General features: G+C 35.5%; 1 protein-coding gene across 8 annotated transcripts in view; it reads right to left on the reverse strand.

Annotated features, from left to right (window-relative positions):
• The window catches only part of LOC144959097 (flagellum-associated coiled-coil domain-containing protein 1-like), a 58,698-nt gene that overhangs the window by 8,909 nt on the left and 34,789 nt on the right, over positions 1–15,000 (reverse strand). For all 8 annotated transcript variants that reach the window (XM_078891505.1, XM_078891501.1, XM_078891504.1 and 5 more), the window contains 3 exons: positions 14,967–15,000; positions 13,803–13,864; positions 11,741–11,838 (listed from right to left, as the gene is read on the reverse strand). The exon at positions 14,967–15,000 is cut by the window's right edge and continues 60 nt beyond it. In XM_078891505.1, coding sequence (XP_078747631.1) covers positions 11,741–11,838; positions 13,803–13,864; positions 14,967–15,000 — 194 coding nt within the window. The remainder of the gene's footprint in view (positions 1–11,740; positions 11,839–13,802; positions 13,865–14,966) is intronic.

Consider the following 15,000-nt stretch of genomic DNA (forward strand, 5'->3'; position numbering starts at 1 on the left):
CGTCATTTACACCTCGGATAATTGTCATACTTTAGAAGTGTCTGACTAGAACATACTGTCACTTTAATAAGTCACAAAATTTGAGTTAGAACATCTGTATTATTTATACAGTCACTAGTTCATCTGTCACTAAACATTGTCATTATGTTTTGTCAATCTTTGAGTTTAGACATTCGTCATACTTTTAGTCACAAGATTCTATTGAGTTTAGAACAGATTATACTTTTACAGCCACAGATATATACTGCAGCTTTAGAACACATTTGATTATTACAGTAAGATTCTATTGGCACTTTAAACCATTCGTATTATTTTACAGCCACAATTCTATTTGGCACTTGAACCATTTGTTTACTTTTACGTAAGATTCTATTTGCAGTTTGAATTCTGTCATTACTTTTACAGTCCACAATTCTATTCTGCAGCTTAGAACCATCTGTCATTACTTTTTACAGTCCACAGATTCTATTCTGGCAGCTTTAGAACCATTCTGTCATTACTTTTTACAGTCCACAATTCTATTCTGGCAGCTTTAGAACCATTCTGTCATTACTTTTACAGTCCACAAATTCTATTCTGGCAGCTTTAGAACCATTCTGTCATTACTTTTTACAGTCCACAGATTCTATTCTGGATTTAGCCATTGCATTATACGTACATTCTATCTGCACTAACATCTAACTTTTTACAGTCCACAATTCTATTCTGGCAGCTTTAGAACCATTCTGTCATTACTTTTTACAGTCCACAAAATTCTATTCTGGCAGCTTTAGAACCATTCTGTCATTACTTTTTACAGTCCACAAATTCTATTCTGGCAGCTTTAGAACCATTCTGTCATTACTTTTTACAGTCCACAAATTCTATTCTGGCAGCTTAGAACCATTCTGTCATACTTTTACAGTCCACAAATTCTATTCTGGCAGCTTTAGAACCATTCTGTCATTACTTTTACAGTCCACAAATTCTATTCTGGCAGCTTTAGAACCATTCTGTCATTACTTTTACAGTCCATCATCGACTTAGACCATTTTCATTACTTAAGTCCACAATTCTATTTGCAGCTTTAGAACCATTCTGTCATTACTTTTTACAGTCCACAAATTCTATTCTGGCAGCTTTAGAACCATTCTGTCATTACTTTTTACAGTCCACAAATTCTATTCTGGCAGCTTTAGAACCATTCTGTCATTACTTTTTACAGTCCACAAATTCTATTCTGGCAGCTTTAGAACCATTCTGTCATTACTTTTTACAGTCCACAAATTCTATTCTGGCAGCTTTAGAACCATTCTGTCATTACTTTTACAGTTCCCACAGACCATTTTCATACTTTTTCAGCCCAAAATTCTATTCTGGCAGCTTTAGAACCATTCTGTCATTACTTTTTACAGTCCACAAATTCTATTCTGGCAGCTTTAGAACCATTCTGTCATTACTTTTTACAGTCCACAAATTCTATTCTGGCAGCTTTAGAACCATTCTGTCATTACTTTTTACAGTCCACAAATTCTATTCTGGCAGCTTTAGAACCATTCTGTCATTACTTTTTACAGTCCACAAATTCTATTCTGGCAGCTTTAGAACCATTCTGTCATTACTTTTTACAGTCCACAATTCTATTCTGGCAGCTTTAGAACCATTCTGTCATTACTTTTTACAGTCCACAAATTCTATTCTGGCAGCTTTAGAACCATTCTGTCATTACTTTTTACAGTCCATCAAATTCTATTCTGGCAGCTTTAGAACATTCTGTCATAACTTTTTACAGTCCACAGATTCTATTCTGGCAGCTTTAGAACCATTCTCTTTTCATTCACATTCTATCTGCATTAGACCATTGTCATACTTTTTACAGTCCACAATCTATTCTGGCAGCTTTAGAACCATTCTGTCATTACTTTTTACAGTCCACAAATTTTCTGAGCTTTAGACCACTTTAACCATTCTATCACTTTTACATCAAACTTTTTAGTCAAATTCTATCTGCAGTTTAGAACCATTCTGTCATTACTTTTTTACAGTCCACAAATTCTATGCATTCTGAACATTTGTCATACTTTTGCAGTACATTCTGATTACTGTTACAGTCAAATTCTATTTGCACTTTGAACATTCGTCATTATTTTACATAAATTATTTGGCGCTTTAGAACCATTTGTCATTACTTTTTACAGCCCACAAATTCTATTCTGGCAGCTTTAGAACCATTGATTACTTTTACGTCAAATTCTAATCGCACTTTGACATTCTGCATACTTTTACAGCCACAATTCTATTTGCAGCTTTAGAACATCTCAATTCTTTTTACAGCCCAAATTCTATTGGCAGCTTTAGTAACCATTCTTCTTACTTTTACAGTCCACAAATTCTATTCTGGCAGCTTTAGAACCATTCTGTCATTACTTTTTACAGTCCCAATTCTATTCGTTGAACTTGCATTCTTTTAGATCCAATTCTGTCAGCTTAAACCTTTGTATTATTTTACAGTCACAATTTATTTGCAGCTTTAGAAATTCGTCATTACTTTTACGTCCAAAATTTATTCGCAGCTTTGACATTCTATCTTACTTTTCAGACCAATTCTATTCAGGCACTTTTAGAACCATTCTGTCATTACTTTTTACAGTCAAAACCATTCTGGCAGCTTTAAGACAATTCTGATCATAGCTTTTAAGCCACAATTATTATTTGCAGCTTTAGACATTCGTATGTACTTTACAGTCCCAATTCTATTCTGAGCTTTAGAACATCTGTCATATTTTACAGTCCAAATCATTCTGCAGTAGAACATTGTATACTTTTTACAGTCACAATTCATTCTGAGCTTTAGAACCTTCTGAATCATTTTTACATCAAATCTATTGACTTTAACCATTCGTATTACTTATTTACAACCACAAATATCTGGGCTTAGACTTCGTTTACTTTCATCCACAATTCTATTCTGGCAGCTTTAGAACCATTCTGTCATTACTTATTTACAGTCCACAAATTCTATCTGACTTTGCAACCATTTGTATTACTTTTACAGTACATTTTTCAGTCAGCATTTAGACACTCAGCTTATACTTTGTCAGTCCAATTACTCATTTGCAGTTTAGCCACTTTCAAACTTTTACATGTCCACAATTCATTCTGGCAGTTTAGAATCTTCGCATTACTTTTTACAGTCCATCAATTTATCATGGCAGCTTTGACATTCTTAAACTTTTTCATACACAGTCCATTGCAGTTTACATTCTGCATTAACTATTTCTGTCACAATTCTATTCTACAGTTACAATCATTCTGCTCAACTTTTAGACCATCTCATACTTTTTTCGCCCAATCATTGCTTTAGAACCATGTCATTATTTTACTTATCAGTCACAATTCTATTCTGGCAGCTTTAGATACATTCTTTCATTACTTTTTGCACATCCACATTCTTCTGAGTCTTTAGAACCATTCTGCTATTCTTTTTACATCCAATTTCATTCTTACTTTAAGAAATCATTGCATGTTTACTTTTACAGTCTTACAGCAAATTCTATTTGGCAGCTTTAGAACCATAGTCACATTCATTTGATTAACATCGCATACTTTATCGCAGCTATTAGAACCATTCTGTCATTACTTTTTACAGTCCACAGATTCTATTCTGGCGCTTTGAACCATTCTGTTCATTAACTATTTTATCAGCATATCATTCTGTGCTTTATTAACATACAGATCATTATTTAGCGTGACATATGTCATTACTTTCGCAGATTTACTTGACTTCGATGTCATTACTTTTTACAGTCCACAATTCTATCTGGCACTTTAGAACCATTCTGTCATTACTTTTTTACAGTCCACAGATTCATTCTGGCAGCTTTAGAACCATTCTTCATTACTTTTTCAGTCCACAATTCTATTCTGCAGCTTTAGAACCATTCTGTCATTACTTTTTACAATGTTCCAGCAGTCTTTTGAACCAGCTTTAGACCATTTCTTTTACAGTCCACAAATCATCTGGCAGCTTTAGAACCATTCTGTCATTACTTTTTACAGTCCACAATTCTATTTGGCAGCTTTAGAACCATTCATTACTACAGTCACAATTATTTACAGCACTAGAAATTCTGTCATGCTTTTTACAGTCTCAATTCTATTCGCACTTAAGATCATTCTGCTTACTTTTACGCACAATTCTTCTGAGCTTTAGATCCATCATTCTATTTTTACAGTCAACATTTATCTGGCATTACCATTTTAACCTACAGTCACTGATTAACTTTGTCATGCAGCTTTAGAACCAATTTCTCTGGCTTTACATGCACTAATTCTATTCTGGCAGCTTTAGAACCATTCTGTCATTACTTTTTACAGTCCACAATTCTATTCTGGCAGCTTAAACCATTCTGTCATTACTTTTTACAGTCCACAAATTCTATTCTGGCAGCTTTAGAACCATTCTATTACTTTTTACAGTCCACAAATTTATTCGCGTTTAGAACCATTCTGTCATTACTTTTTACAGTCCACAAATTCTTTCTGGACTAGAACATTCTGTATACTTATAGTCAATTTATTTGCAGTCACAATTCTTCTTACTTTTATAACTATGTATCCTTAACCAAATTCTATTCTGGCAGCTTTAGAACATTCTGTCATTACTTTTTACAGTCCACAAATTTATTCTGGCAGCTTTAGAACCTTCTTCATACTTTTTACAGTCCACACACACTGGACTTGCCTTTGTATTACTTTTAAGTCCATTCTATTCACTTTACCATTCTCCATACTTTTAAGTCCCAGATTTAATTCTGGCAGCTTGAACATTCTGTCATTAACTTTACAGTCCACAATTCTATTTGCAGCTTTAGAACCATTCTGTCATTACTTTTTACAGTCCACAATTCTATTCTGGCAGCTTTAGAACCATTCTTCATTACTTTTTACAGTCCACAAATTCTATTCTGGCAGCTTTAGAACCATTCTGTCATTACTTTTTACAGTCCACAAATTCTATTCTGGCAGCTTTAGAACCATTCTGTCATTACTTTTACAGTCCACAAATTCTATTCTGGCAGCTTTAGAACCATTCTGTCATTACTTTTTACAGTCCACAAATTCTATTCTGGCTAGCTTTATGAACCATTTTCATACATTTTTCAGCGCACTTTACCATTCTGCACTTTAGAACCATTCTTCATGCATTTTACAGTTCCACAATTATTTTGGCAGCTATAACATTCTGTCATTAACTTGTTTACAGTCCACAAATTCTATTCTGGCAGCTTTAGAACCATTCTGTCATTACTTCTTTAACATCCAAATTCTATTCTGGCAGCTTTAGAACCATTCTGTCATTACTTTTTACAGTCCACAATTCTATTCTGGCAGCTTTAGAACCATTCTGTCATTACTTTTTCAGTCCACATTCTATTTACTCGCAGCTTTTAAACCATTTGCCATTACTTTTAAGTCCAAATTCTATCTGAGCTTTAGAACCATTCTCATTCTTTTACAGTCTAAAATCTTTTCATGCTTTTAAACCACGCATTATTTTACTGAACATTTCATTCTTATTTGGCAGTTTAAACATTCTGTCATTACTTCTTTCAGCAACCAATTCATTCTGAGCTTTAGAACCACTGTATTACTTTTACAGTCACAACATTCTATTCTGACTTTAAACCATCGTCATTACTTTTTACAGTACCATTCTATTCATTCACTTTTCGAACCATTCTGTCATTACTTTTAAGTCACAATTATTTATTCTCGGCAGCTTTAAACCATTCTGCAGCTTTATTTTATCGTCATAATTCTATTCTGCAGCTTTAGATCATTCTGTCATTTTTAACAGTCCATAATTTTAATCGCAGTTTAGACATTGCATTACTTTTTACATTCTTTATTCTGCAGCTTTAGCACTTTGACATTTGTATTACTTTTTACAGTCCACAAATTCTATTCTGGCAGCTTTAAACCATTCTGTTTACTTTTTACAGTCCACAATTCTATTCTGGCAGCTTTAGAACCATTCTGTCATTACTTTTTACAGTCCACAATTCTATTCTGGCAGCTTTAGAACCATTCTGTCATTACTTTTTACAGTCCCAAATTCTATTCTGGCAGCTTTAGATCCATTTTTTCATACTTTTTACATCCCAGATTCTATTCTGGCATTTAGACATTTTTCATACTTTTTACAGTCCCAATTCTATCTGCACTTAGAACCATTTCTGTCATTACTTATTCAGTCGCAGATTCTATTCTGGCACTTTAATACCCACAATTACTTTTACAGTCCACAATTCTACTTGCAGTATTAACCATTTCGTCATACATTTTACAGTCCACTTAGATACATTCTGCAGTTTTAACCATTCTTCATTACTTTGACAGTCCAAATTCTATTCTGGCAGCTTTAGAACCTTCTGTCATTACTTTTTACAGTCCACAAATTCTTCGCATTACATTTGTCATACTTTTACCACAAATTCTATTCTGGCAGCTTAGAACCATTCTGTCATTACTTTTTACAGTCCACAAATTCTATTCTGGCAGCTTTAGAACCATTCTGTCATTACTTTTTACAGTCCACAATTCTATTCGGCAGCTTTAGAACCATTCTGTCATTACTTTTTACAGTCCACAAATTCTATTCTGGCAGCTTTAGAACCATTCTGTCATTACTTTTTACAGTCCACAATTCTATTCTGGCAGCTTTAGAACCATTCTGTCATTACTTTTTACAGTCCACAAATTCTATTCTGGCAGCTTTAGAACCATTCTGTCATTATTTTTACAGTCCACAAATTCTATTCTGGCAGCTTTAGAACCATTCTGTCATTACTTTTTACAGTCCACAATTCTATTCTGGCAGCTTTAGAACCATTCTGTCATTACTTTTTACAGTCCAACAATTTATCTGCCTTCATACACCACTTTTCATTACTTTTACGTCAACCATTCTATCTACTTTTTAACATTTCATTCTTTTTACAGTCACACATTCTATTCTGGCATTTAAACCATTCTGTCATTACTTTTTACAGTCCACAAATTCTATTCTGGCAGCTTTAGAACCATTCTGTCATTACTTTTTACAGTCCACAAATTCTATTCTGGCAGCTTTAGAACCATTCTGTCATTACTTTTTACAGTCCACAAATTCTATTCTGGCAGCTTTAGAACCATTCTGTCATTACTTTTTACAGTCCACAGATTCATTCTGGCAGCTTTAGAACCATTCTGTCATTACTTTTACAGTCCACAATTCTATTCTGCACTTTAGAACCATTCTTCATTACTTTTTACAGTCCACAATTCTATTCTGGCAGCTTTAGAATCCATTCTGTCATTACTTTTTACAGTCCACAAATTCTATTCTGGCAGCTTTAGAACCATTCTGTCATTACTTTTTACAGTCCACAGATTCTATTCTGGCAGCTTTAGAACCATTCTGTCATTACTTTTTACAGTCCACAAATTCTATTCTGGCAGCTTTAGAACCATTCTGTCATTACTTTTTACAGTCCACAAATTCTATTCTGGCAGCTTTAGAACCATTCTGTCATTACTTTTTACAGTCCACAGATTCTATTCTGGCAGCTTTAGAACCATTCTGTCATTACTTTTTACAGTCCACAAATTCTATTCTGGCAGCTTTAGAACCATTCTGTCATTACTTTTTACAGTCCACAGATTCTATTCTGGCAGCTTTAGAACCATTCTGTCATTACTTTTTACAGTCCACAAATTCTATTCTGGCAGCTTTAGAACCATTCTGTCATTACTTTTTACAGTCCACAAATTCTATTCTGGCAGCTTTAGAACCATCCTGTTCATTACTTTTTACAGTCCACAGATTCTATTCTGGCAGCTTTAGAACCATTCTGTCATTACTTTTTACAGTCCACAGATTCTATTCTGGCAGCTTTAGAACCATTCTGTCATTACTTTTTACAGTCCACAGATTCTATTCTGGCAGCTTTAGAACCATTCTGTCATTACTTTTTACAGTCCACAAATTCTATTCTGGCAGCTTTAGAACCATTCTGTCATTACTTTTTACAGTCCACAGATTCTATTCTGGCAGCTTTAGAACCATTCTGTCATTACTTTTTACAGTCCACAAATTCTATTCTGGCAGCTTTAGAACCATTCTGTCATTACTTTTTACAGTCCACAGATTCTATTCTGGCAGCTTTAGAACCATTCTGTCATTACTTTTTACAGTCCACAAATTCTATTCTGGCAGCTTTAGAACCATTCTGTCATTACTTTTTACAGTCCACAGATTCTATTCTGGCAGCTTTAGAACCATTCTGTCATTACTTTTTACAGTCCACAAATTCTATTCTGGCAGCTTTAGAACCATTCTGTCATTACTTTTTACAGTCCACAAATTCTATTCTGGCAGCTTTAGAACCATTCTGTCATTACTTTTTACAGTCCACAAATTCTATTCTGGCAGCTTTAGAACCATTCTGTCATTACTTTTTACAGTCCACAAATTCTATTCTGGCAGCTTTAGAACCATTCTGTCATTACTTTTTACAGTCCACAAATTCTATTCTGGCAGCTTTAGAACCATTCTGTCATTACTTTTTACAGTCCACAAATTCTATTCTGGCAGCTTTAGAACCATTCTGTCATTACTTTTTACAGTCCACAAATTCTATTCTGGCAGCTTTAGAACCATTCTGTCATTACTTTTTACAGTCCACAAATTCTATTCTGGCAGCTTTAGAACCATTCTGTCATTACTTTTTACAGTCCACAAATTCTATTCTGGCAGCTTTAGAACCATTCTGTCATTACTTTTTACAGTCCACAGATTCTATTCTGGCAGCTTTAGAACCATTCTGTCATTACTTTTTACAGTCCACAAATTCTATTCCGGCAGCTTTAGAACCATTCTGTCATTACTTTTTACAGTCCACAAATTCTATTCCGGCAGCTTTAGAACCATTCTGTCATTACTTTTTACAGTCCACAAATTCTATTCTGGCAGCTGTAGAACCATTCTGTCATTACTTTTTACAGTCCACAAATTCTATTCTGGCAGCTTTAGAACCATTCTGTCATTACTTTTTACAGTCCACAAATTCTATTCCGGCAGCTTTAGAACCATTCTGTCATTACTTTTTACAGTCCACAAATTCTATTCCGGCAGCTTTAGAACCATTCTGTCATTACTTTTTACAGTCCACAGATTCTATTCTGGCAGCTTTAGAACCATTCTGTCATTACTTTTTACAGTCCACAAATTCTATTCCGGCAGCTTTAGAACCATTCTGTCATTACTTTTTACAGTCCACAAATTCTATTCCGGCAGCTTTAGAACCATTCTGTCATTACTTTTTACAGTCCACAAATTCTATTCTGGCAGCTTTAGAACCATTCTGTCATTACTTTTTACAGTCCACAAATTCTATTCCGGCAGCTTTAGAACCATTCTGTCATTACTTTTTACAGTCCAAAAATTCTATTCTGGCAGCTTTAGAACCATTCTGTCATTACTTTTTACAGTCCACAAATTCTATTCTGGCAGCTTTAGAACCATTCTGTCATTACTTTTTACAGTCCACAAATTCTATTCTGGCAGCTTTAGAACCATTCTGTCATTACTTTTTACAGTCCACAGATTCTATTCTGGCAGCTTTAGAACCATTCTGTCATTACTTTTTACAGTCCACAAATTCTATTCTGGCAGCTTTAGAACCATTCTGTCATTACTTTTTACAGTCCACAAATTCTATTCTGGCAGCTTTAGAACCATTCTGTCATTACTTTTTACAGTCCACAAATTCTATTCTGGCAGCTTTAGAACCATTCTGTCATTACTTTTTACAGTCCACAGATTCTATTCTGGCAGCTTTAGAACCATTCTGTCATTACTTTTTACAGTCCACAGATTCTATTCTGGCAGCTTTAGAACCATTCTGTCATTACTTTTTACAGTCCACAAATTCTATTCCGGCAGCTTTAGAACCATTCTGTCATTACTTTTTACAGTCCACAGATTCTATTCCGGCAGCTTTAGAACCATTCTGTCATTACTTTTTACAGTCCACAGATTCTATTCCGGCAGCTTTAGAACCATTCTGTCATTACTTTTTACAGTCCACAGATTCTATTCTGGCAGCTTTAGAACCATTCTGTCATTACTTTTTACAGTCCACAAATTCTATTCTGGCAGCTTTAGAACCATTCTGTCATTACTTTTTACAGTCCACAAATTCTATTCCGGCAGCTTTAGAACCATTCTGTCATTACTTTTTACAGTCCACAGATTCTATTCTGGCAGCTTTAGAACCATTCTGTCATTACTTTTTACAGTCCACAAATTCTATTCTGGCAGCTTTAGAACCATTCTGTCATTACTTTTTACAGTCCACAAATTCTATTCTGGCAGCTTTAGAACCATTCTGTCATTACTTTTTACAGTCCACAAATTCTATTCTGGCAGCTTTAGAACCATTCTGTCATTACTTTTTACAGTCCACAGATTCTATTCTGGCAGCTTTAGAACCATTCTGTCATTACTTTTTACAGTCCACAAATTCTATTCTGGCAGCTTTAGAACCATTCTGTCATTACTTTTTACAGTCCACAAATTCTATTCTGGCAGCTTTAGAACCATTCTGTCATTACTTTTTACAGTCCACAAATTCTATTCCGGCAGCTTTAGAACCATTCTGTCATTACTTTTTACAGTCCACAAATTCTATTCTGGCAGCTTTAGAACCATTCTGTCATTACTTTTTACAGTCCACAAATTCTATTCTGGCAGCTTTAGAACCATTCTGTCATTACTTTTTACAGTCCACAAATTCTATTCTGGCAGCTTTAGAACCATTCTGTCATTACTTTTTACAGTCCACAAATTCTATTCTGGCAGCTTTAGAACCATTCTGTCATTACTTTTTACAGTCCACAAATTCTATTCTGGCAGCTTTAGAACCATTCTGTCATTACTTTTTACAGTCCACAAATTCTATTCTGGCAGCTTTAGAACCATTCTGTCATTACTTTTTACAGTCCACAGATTCTATTCTGGCAGCTTTAGAACCATTCTGTCATTACTTTTTACAGTCCACAGATTCTATTCTGGCAGCTTTAGAACCATTCTGTCATTACTTTTTACAGTCCACAAATTCTATTCCGGCAGCTTTAGAACCATTCTGTCATTACTTTTTACAGTCCACAGATTCTATTCTGGCAGCTTTAGAACCATCCTGTCATTACTTTTTACAGTCCACAAATTCTATTCTGGCAGCTTTAGAACCATTCTGTCATTACTTTTTACAGTCCACAGATTCTATTCTGGCAGCTTTAGAACCATCCTGTCATTACTTTTTACAGTCCACAAATTCTATTCTGGCAGCTTTAGAACCATCCTGTTCATTACTTTTTACAGTCCACAAATTCTATTCTGGCAGCTTTAGAACCATTCTGTCATTACTTTTTACAGTCCACAAATTCTATTCCGGCAGCTTTAGAACCATTCTGTCATTACTTTTTACAATCCGCAAATTCTATTCTGGCAGCTTTAGAACCATCCTGTCATTACTTTTTACAGTCCACAAATTCTATTCTGGCAGCTTTAGAACCATCCTGTCATTACTTTTTACAGTCCACAAATTCTATTCTGGCAGCTTTAGAACCATTCTGTCATTACTTTTTACAGTCCACAAATTCTATTCCGGCAGCTTTAGAACCATTCTGTCATTTTAGAATCCATACTACTACTTACTAATCTGTTTTTCTGTAGTCATTTGGTATTCTTTATGCTCTGCCTCCATGTCGCTCTTTTGTTTGAAAAGTTCTTCTTTGTGTTCAAGTTCGAGGTCCCTAAAATGACACAACAAATAAATAAACAAATTAAGAATAACCTAGGAATCTTCAAATAAGAACTGAAACGAGAAACATGGTCCCAACGTTCACTTATTTACAGGTCCGCCTATCTCAAATCACTATGACCTCATAATACTGTTGTAATAGAAAAATACTCTCAAACCAAGATAAAATACTGTCCATTACAACAATATTTTTTTTTAAAAAGCCATAATTGCGTCTGATTACCAGACCTGCATACATGCGCACATAGGTTATTCCTGACGACAAGTGGACTATCCAGTATTTTTGTGAAAAACAAAACGCCCAATTAAAAGTGCATGACTAACAACACGATTTGTTGCATGGATAATTCCAAAGGGACGCAACTGGTAAAATCTTAATCACCTATATGGTTTTCGTGGTTATCGCCCTTGGCTATTCAATCTGTAATTTCTTCACATCCACTTACGAACTCTCTGGACCTTGAGCGCTCCCTTATAATGTGTAGATTGTTATAAAATTATAAGTCTATAAAACGACCTACTTACGTCGGGGTAATTCAGGTCATGGCGGTAGCAGTAAACGACAGTCTTAAGGCTGGTACCGCCGTATACATTTTTTTTTTTTTTGTTTTTGCAGAACTCATAAACCAAATTGGTATGCTCTTTTTGTTGTTAATTGAAACAAAATTAAATCTCAGACTGATACAAAATATTATTAATGTTGTTATATCGAACTCATAATAAAAGGTGGGATATAAGCCATGCAAATATTATGTGTACCCAGGCTGGTATAAAAGAAACGGTAGAAATTAGGTGAAAGGCTTCGAACGGATCTGGATTCCCGTGACTGACGTACGTGTTGGTAGATGGTCCTTCACAATATGTATGGGCATGGGCACCTCAACGTGTCCAATACTCTGCTGATTATATATATATATATATATATATATATATATATATATATATATATATATATATATATATGTGTGTGTGTGTGTGTGTGTGTGTGTGTGTGTTTGAGAGAGAGTGAGAGTGAGATGAGAGAGAGAGTGAGAGAGAGAGAGTGAGAGAGAGAGAGTGAGAGAGAGAGAGAGAGAGAGAGAGAGAGAGAGAGAGAGAGAAAGAGAGAGAGAGAACTGATAGGTACCTAACCCCTAGACAAACTCCCCAGAAATGGCCCCCGCCTTAGGCTGTAAACTGAGTGCATTCATTTTCCTTTCAGGTACGTTTTGCTCTCAGTTTGACCTTTCCTCTCAGTCGGTTTCTTGTTTTATCATAGCAAAGTGAGCAACCCCTTCGTTTTCAGTTGCCCAATCGAGCAGAGTGCGAACGTGAACGTTTTATCTCGGAATTAAAATTTCTTTCAGTTTTTTTAAACAACAAAGTGAAACAAAACACGTCGTTTCTTTGTTATAGTTTTATATACACTTTTTGATAAGTTTTCACTAAATAAATATGAGAATTGCAATATACAGGTTTTAGGTTACACTGAATTTAGTGTGCCGGTGTGTTTCACGTGTTTGTTGTGAGTAAATTACATAAAAGTATAGATAGAATGCGCTTGGCCAAGGAGTTCACAACATTGCCATCCGGAAGTATAGCGGACCAACACACAAACTCTGTGTAACCATGAACGTTTATAGTCAGGTTAATACAGTTTAGTGAGAACAACTCACACACGCGGATGGCAAAAACAATAACAAAAGCCTGAGTGACGTCATCTTCGAACTATCTATAGCGTCTATGACACACTGGTGTTCGTGAACTGAAAACGAACGGAGACAAAAATGAAGGCACTCAGTTTAAAGCCTTATTCATACAATTCTCTGCTGACTGAACAACCTGCAAGAGCACTGAAACGACCGTGTCCGCTAAAAAGTGGATTGATGAATAGGTCAAATATAATATGTTGATAAATTATAACTAAATAAATATATAATAACAAAGTACATGTATCAATCGATAAATAATAATTACCTAACATGGTCTTGGTGTTGTGACGTAAGCATGTCTACTTTATCCTTCAAAAACTCTTCTGCCTGAAAAGAACACAATAATTATAGACTTAATAATTAATCAACAAAGGTCTATGTTACATACTGGATGCTATGCGTTTTGGTAAAATATTCACAACATCCGCCAGTCTAAGAGTGAGTTATGAAATATAAGGAATTACTCAACAAACAGTTCTCCTCCGTCAAGGATGTTGTCTTACATACCCGAGTCCGGTTACAAACTATGCTGTATGACCTTGATGACCCCCTAGCTTACTTTGCGACCCTGCACTGCGACTAACGCCTGGATTTTACAAGTCTTCCAATACATTATCCTAAGGATAAATTCCCCGTTGGAGATGTATATAATCTTATTATCATTTCTTTATTATATGCAAACTACCGACTCTGCTTAATACGGGTCCCAAGCCGCGCCTCAAATTATGATGATGATGAAGATGATGATGATGATGATGATGATGATGAGGAGGAGGAGGAGGAGGAGGAGGAGGAGGAGGAGGAGGAGGAGGAGGAGGAGGAGGAGGAGGAGGAGGAGGAGGAGGAGGAGGAAGAGCAGTGTTGCTCGTTGGGCCAGCTACTCAACAGTGTAAAAAGAAGAAGGCTACAGAAACCAACCAGAAAATCCACAAACATAAAACGACATGGTACCAGGCATACATGGCAGCACAAGACAGGGAGAAATGGAGAATCTGGACGGCCCAACGTGTCAAAGAAACGGAAGGAACAAAGGTCTATGTTACATAATCGATGCTATACGTTTTGATAAAATATTCACAACATCCGCCAGTCGGGGAAACGTATCAACACACAAAACTATGTGTAGCCTTGAAATGAAGTGAGTAGGAAGACAACAGAGAATAAAAACTTCGCAGCGCGATGGGGGCTCGTACCCAAGACCTTGCATACTGGTACGACAACTCGTCCTGGCCGGACTCTACCGTATGAGCTATCCACGACCTCTGATGTGTGGCCTTGAATGTTCATTACAGTGTGAATGATATAATATTGTCATAAGTGATCTCAAAATAGCTGTCCAAAAACAATAACAAAGAGTTGAGTGACGTCGACTTCGTTCATTCTATACTGATTTCAACTAGAAGAATATACGACTATTCCAATGAGTTACCTTTTGTTTCGTTTGTCGATGGTTCATGCGTTCT

This window comes from Berghia stephanieae, chromosome 13, assembly GCF_034508935.2.
Source record: "Berghia stephanieae isolate SIO BIC M18660-M18661 chromosome 13, UCSD_Bste_1.3, whole genome shotgun sequence".
NCBI lineage: Eukaryota > Metazoa > Mollusca > Gastropoda > Nudibranchia > Aeolidiidae > Berghia > Berghia stephanieae.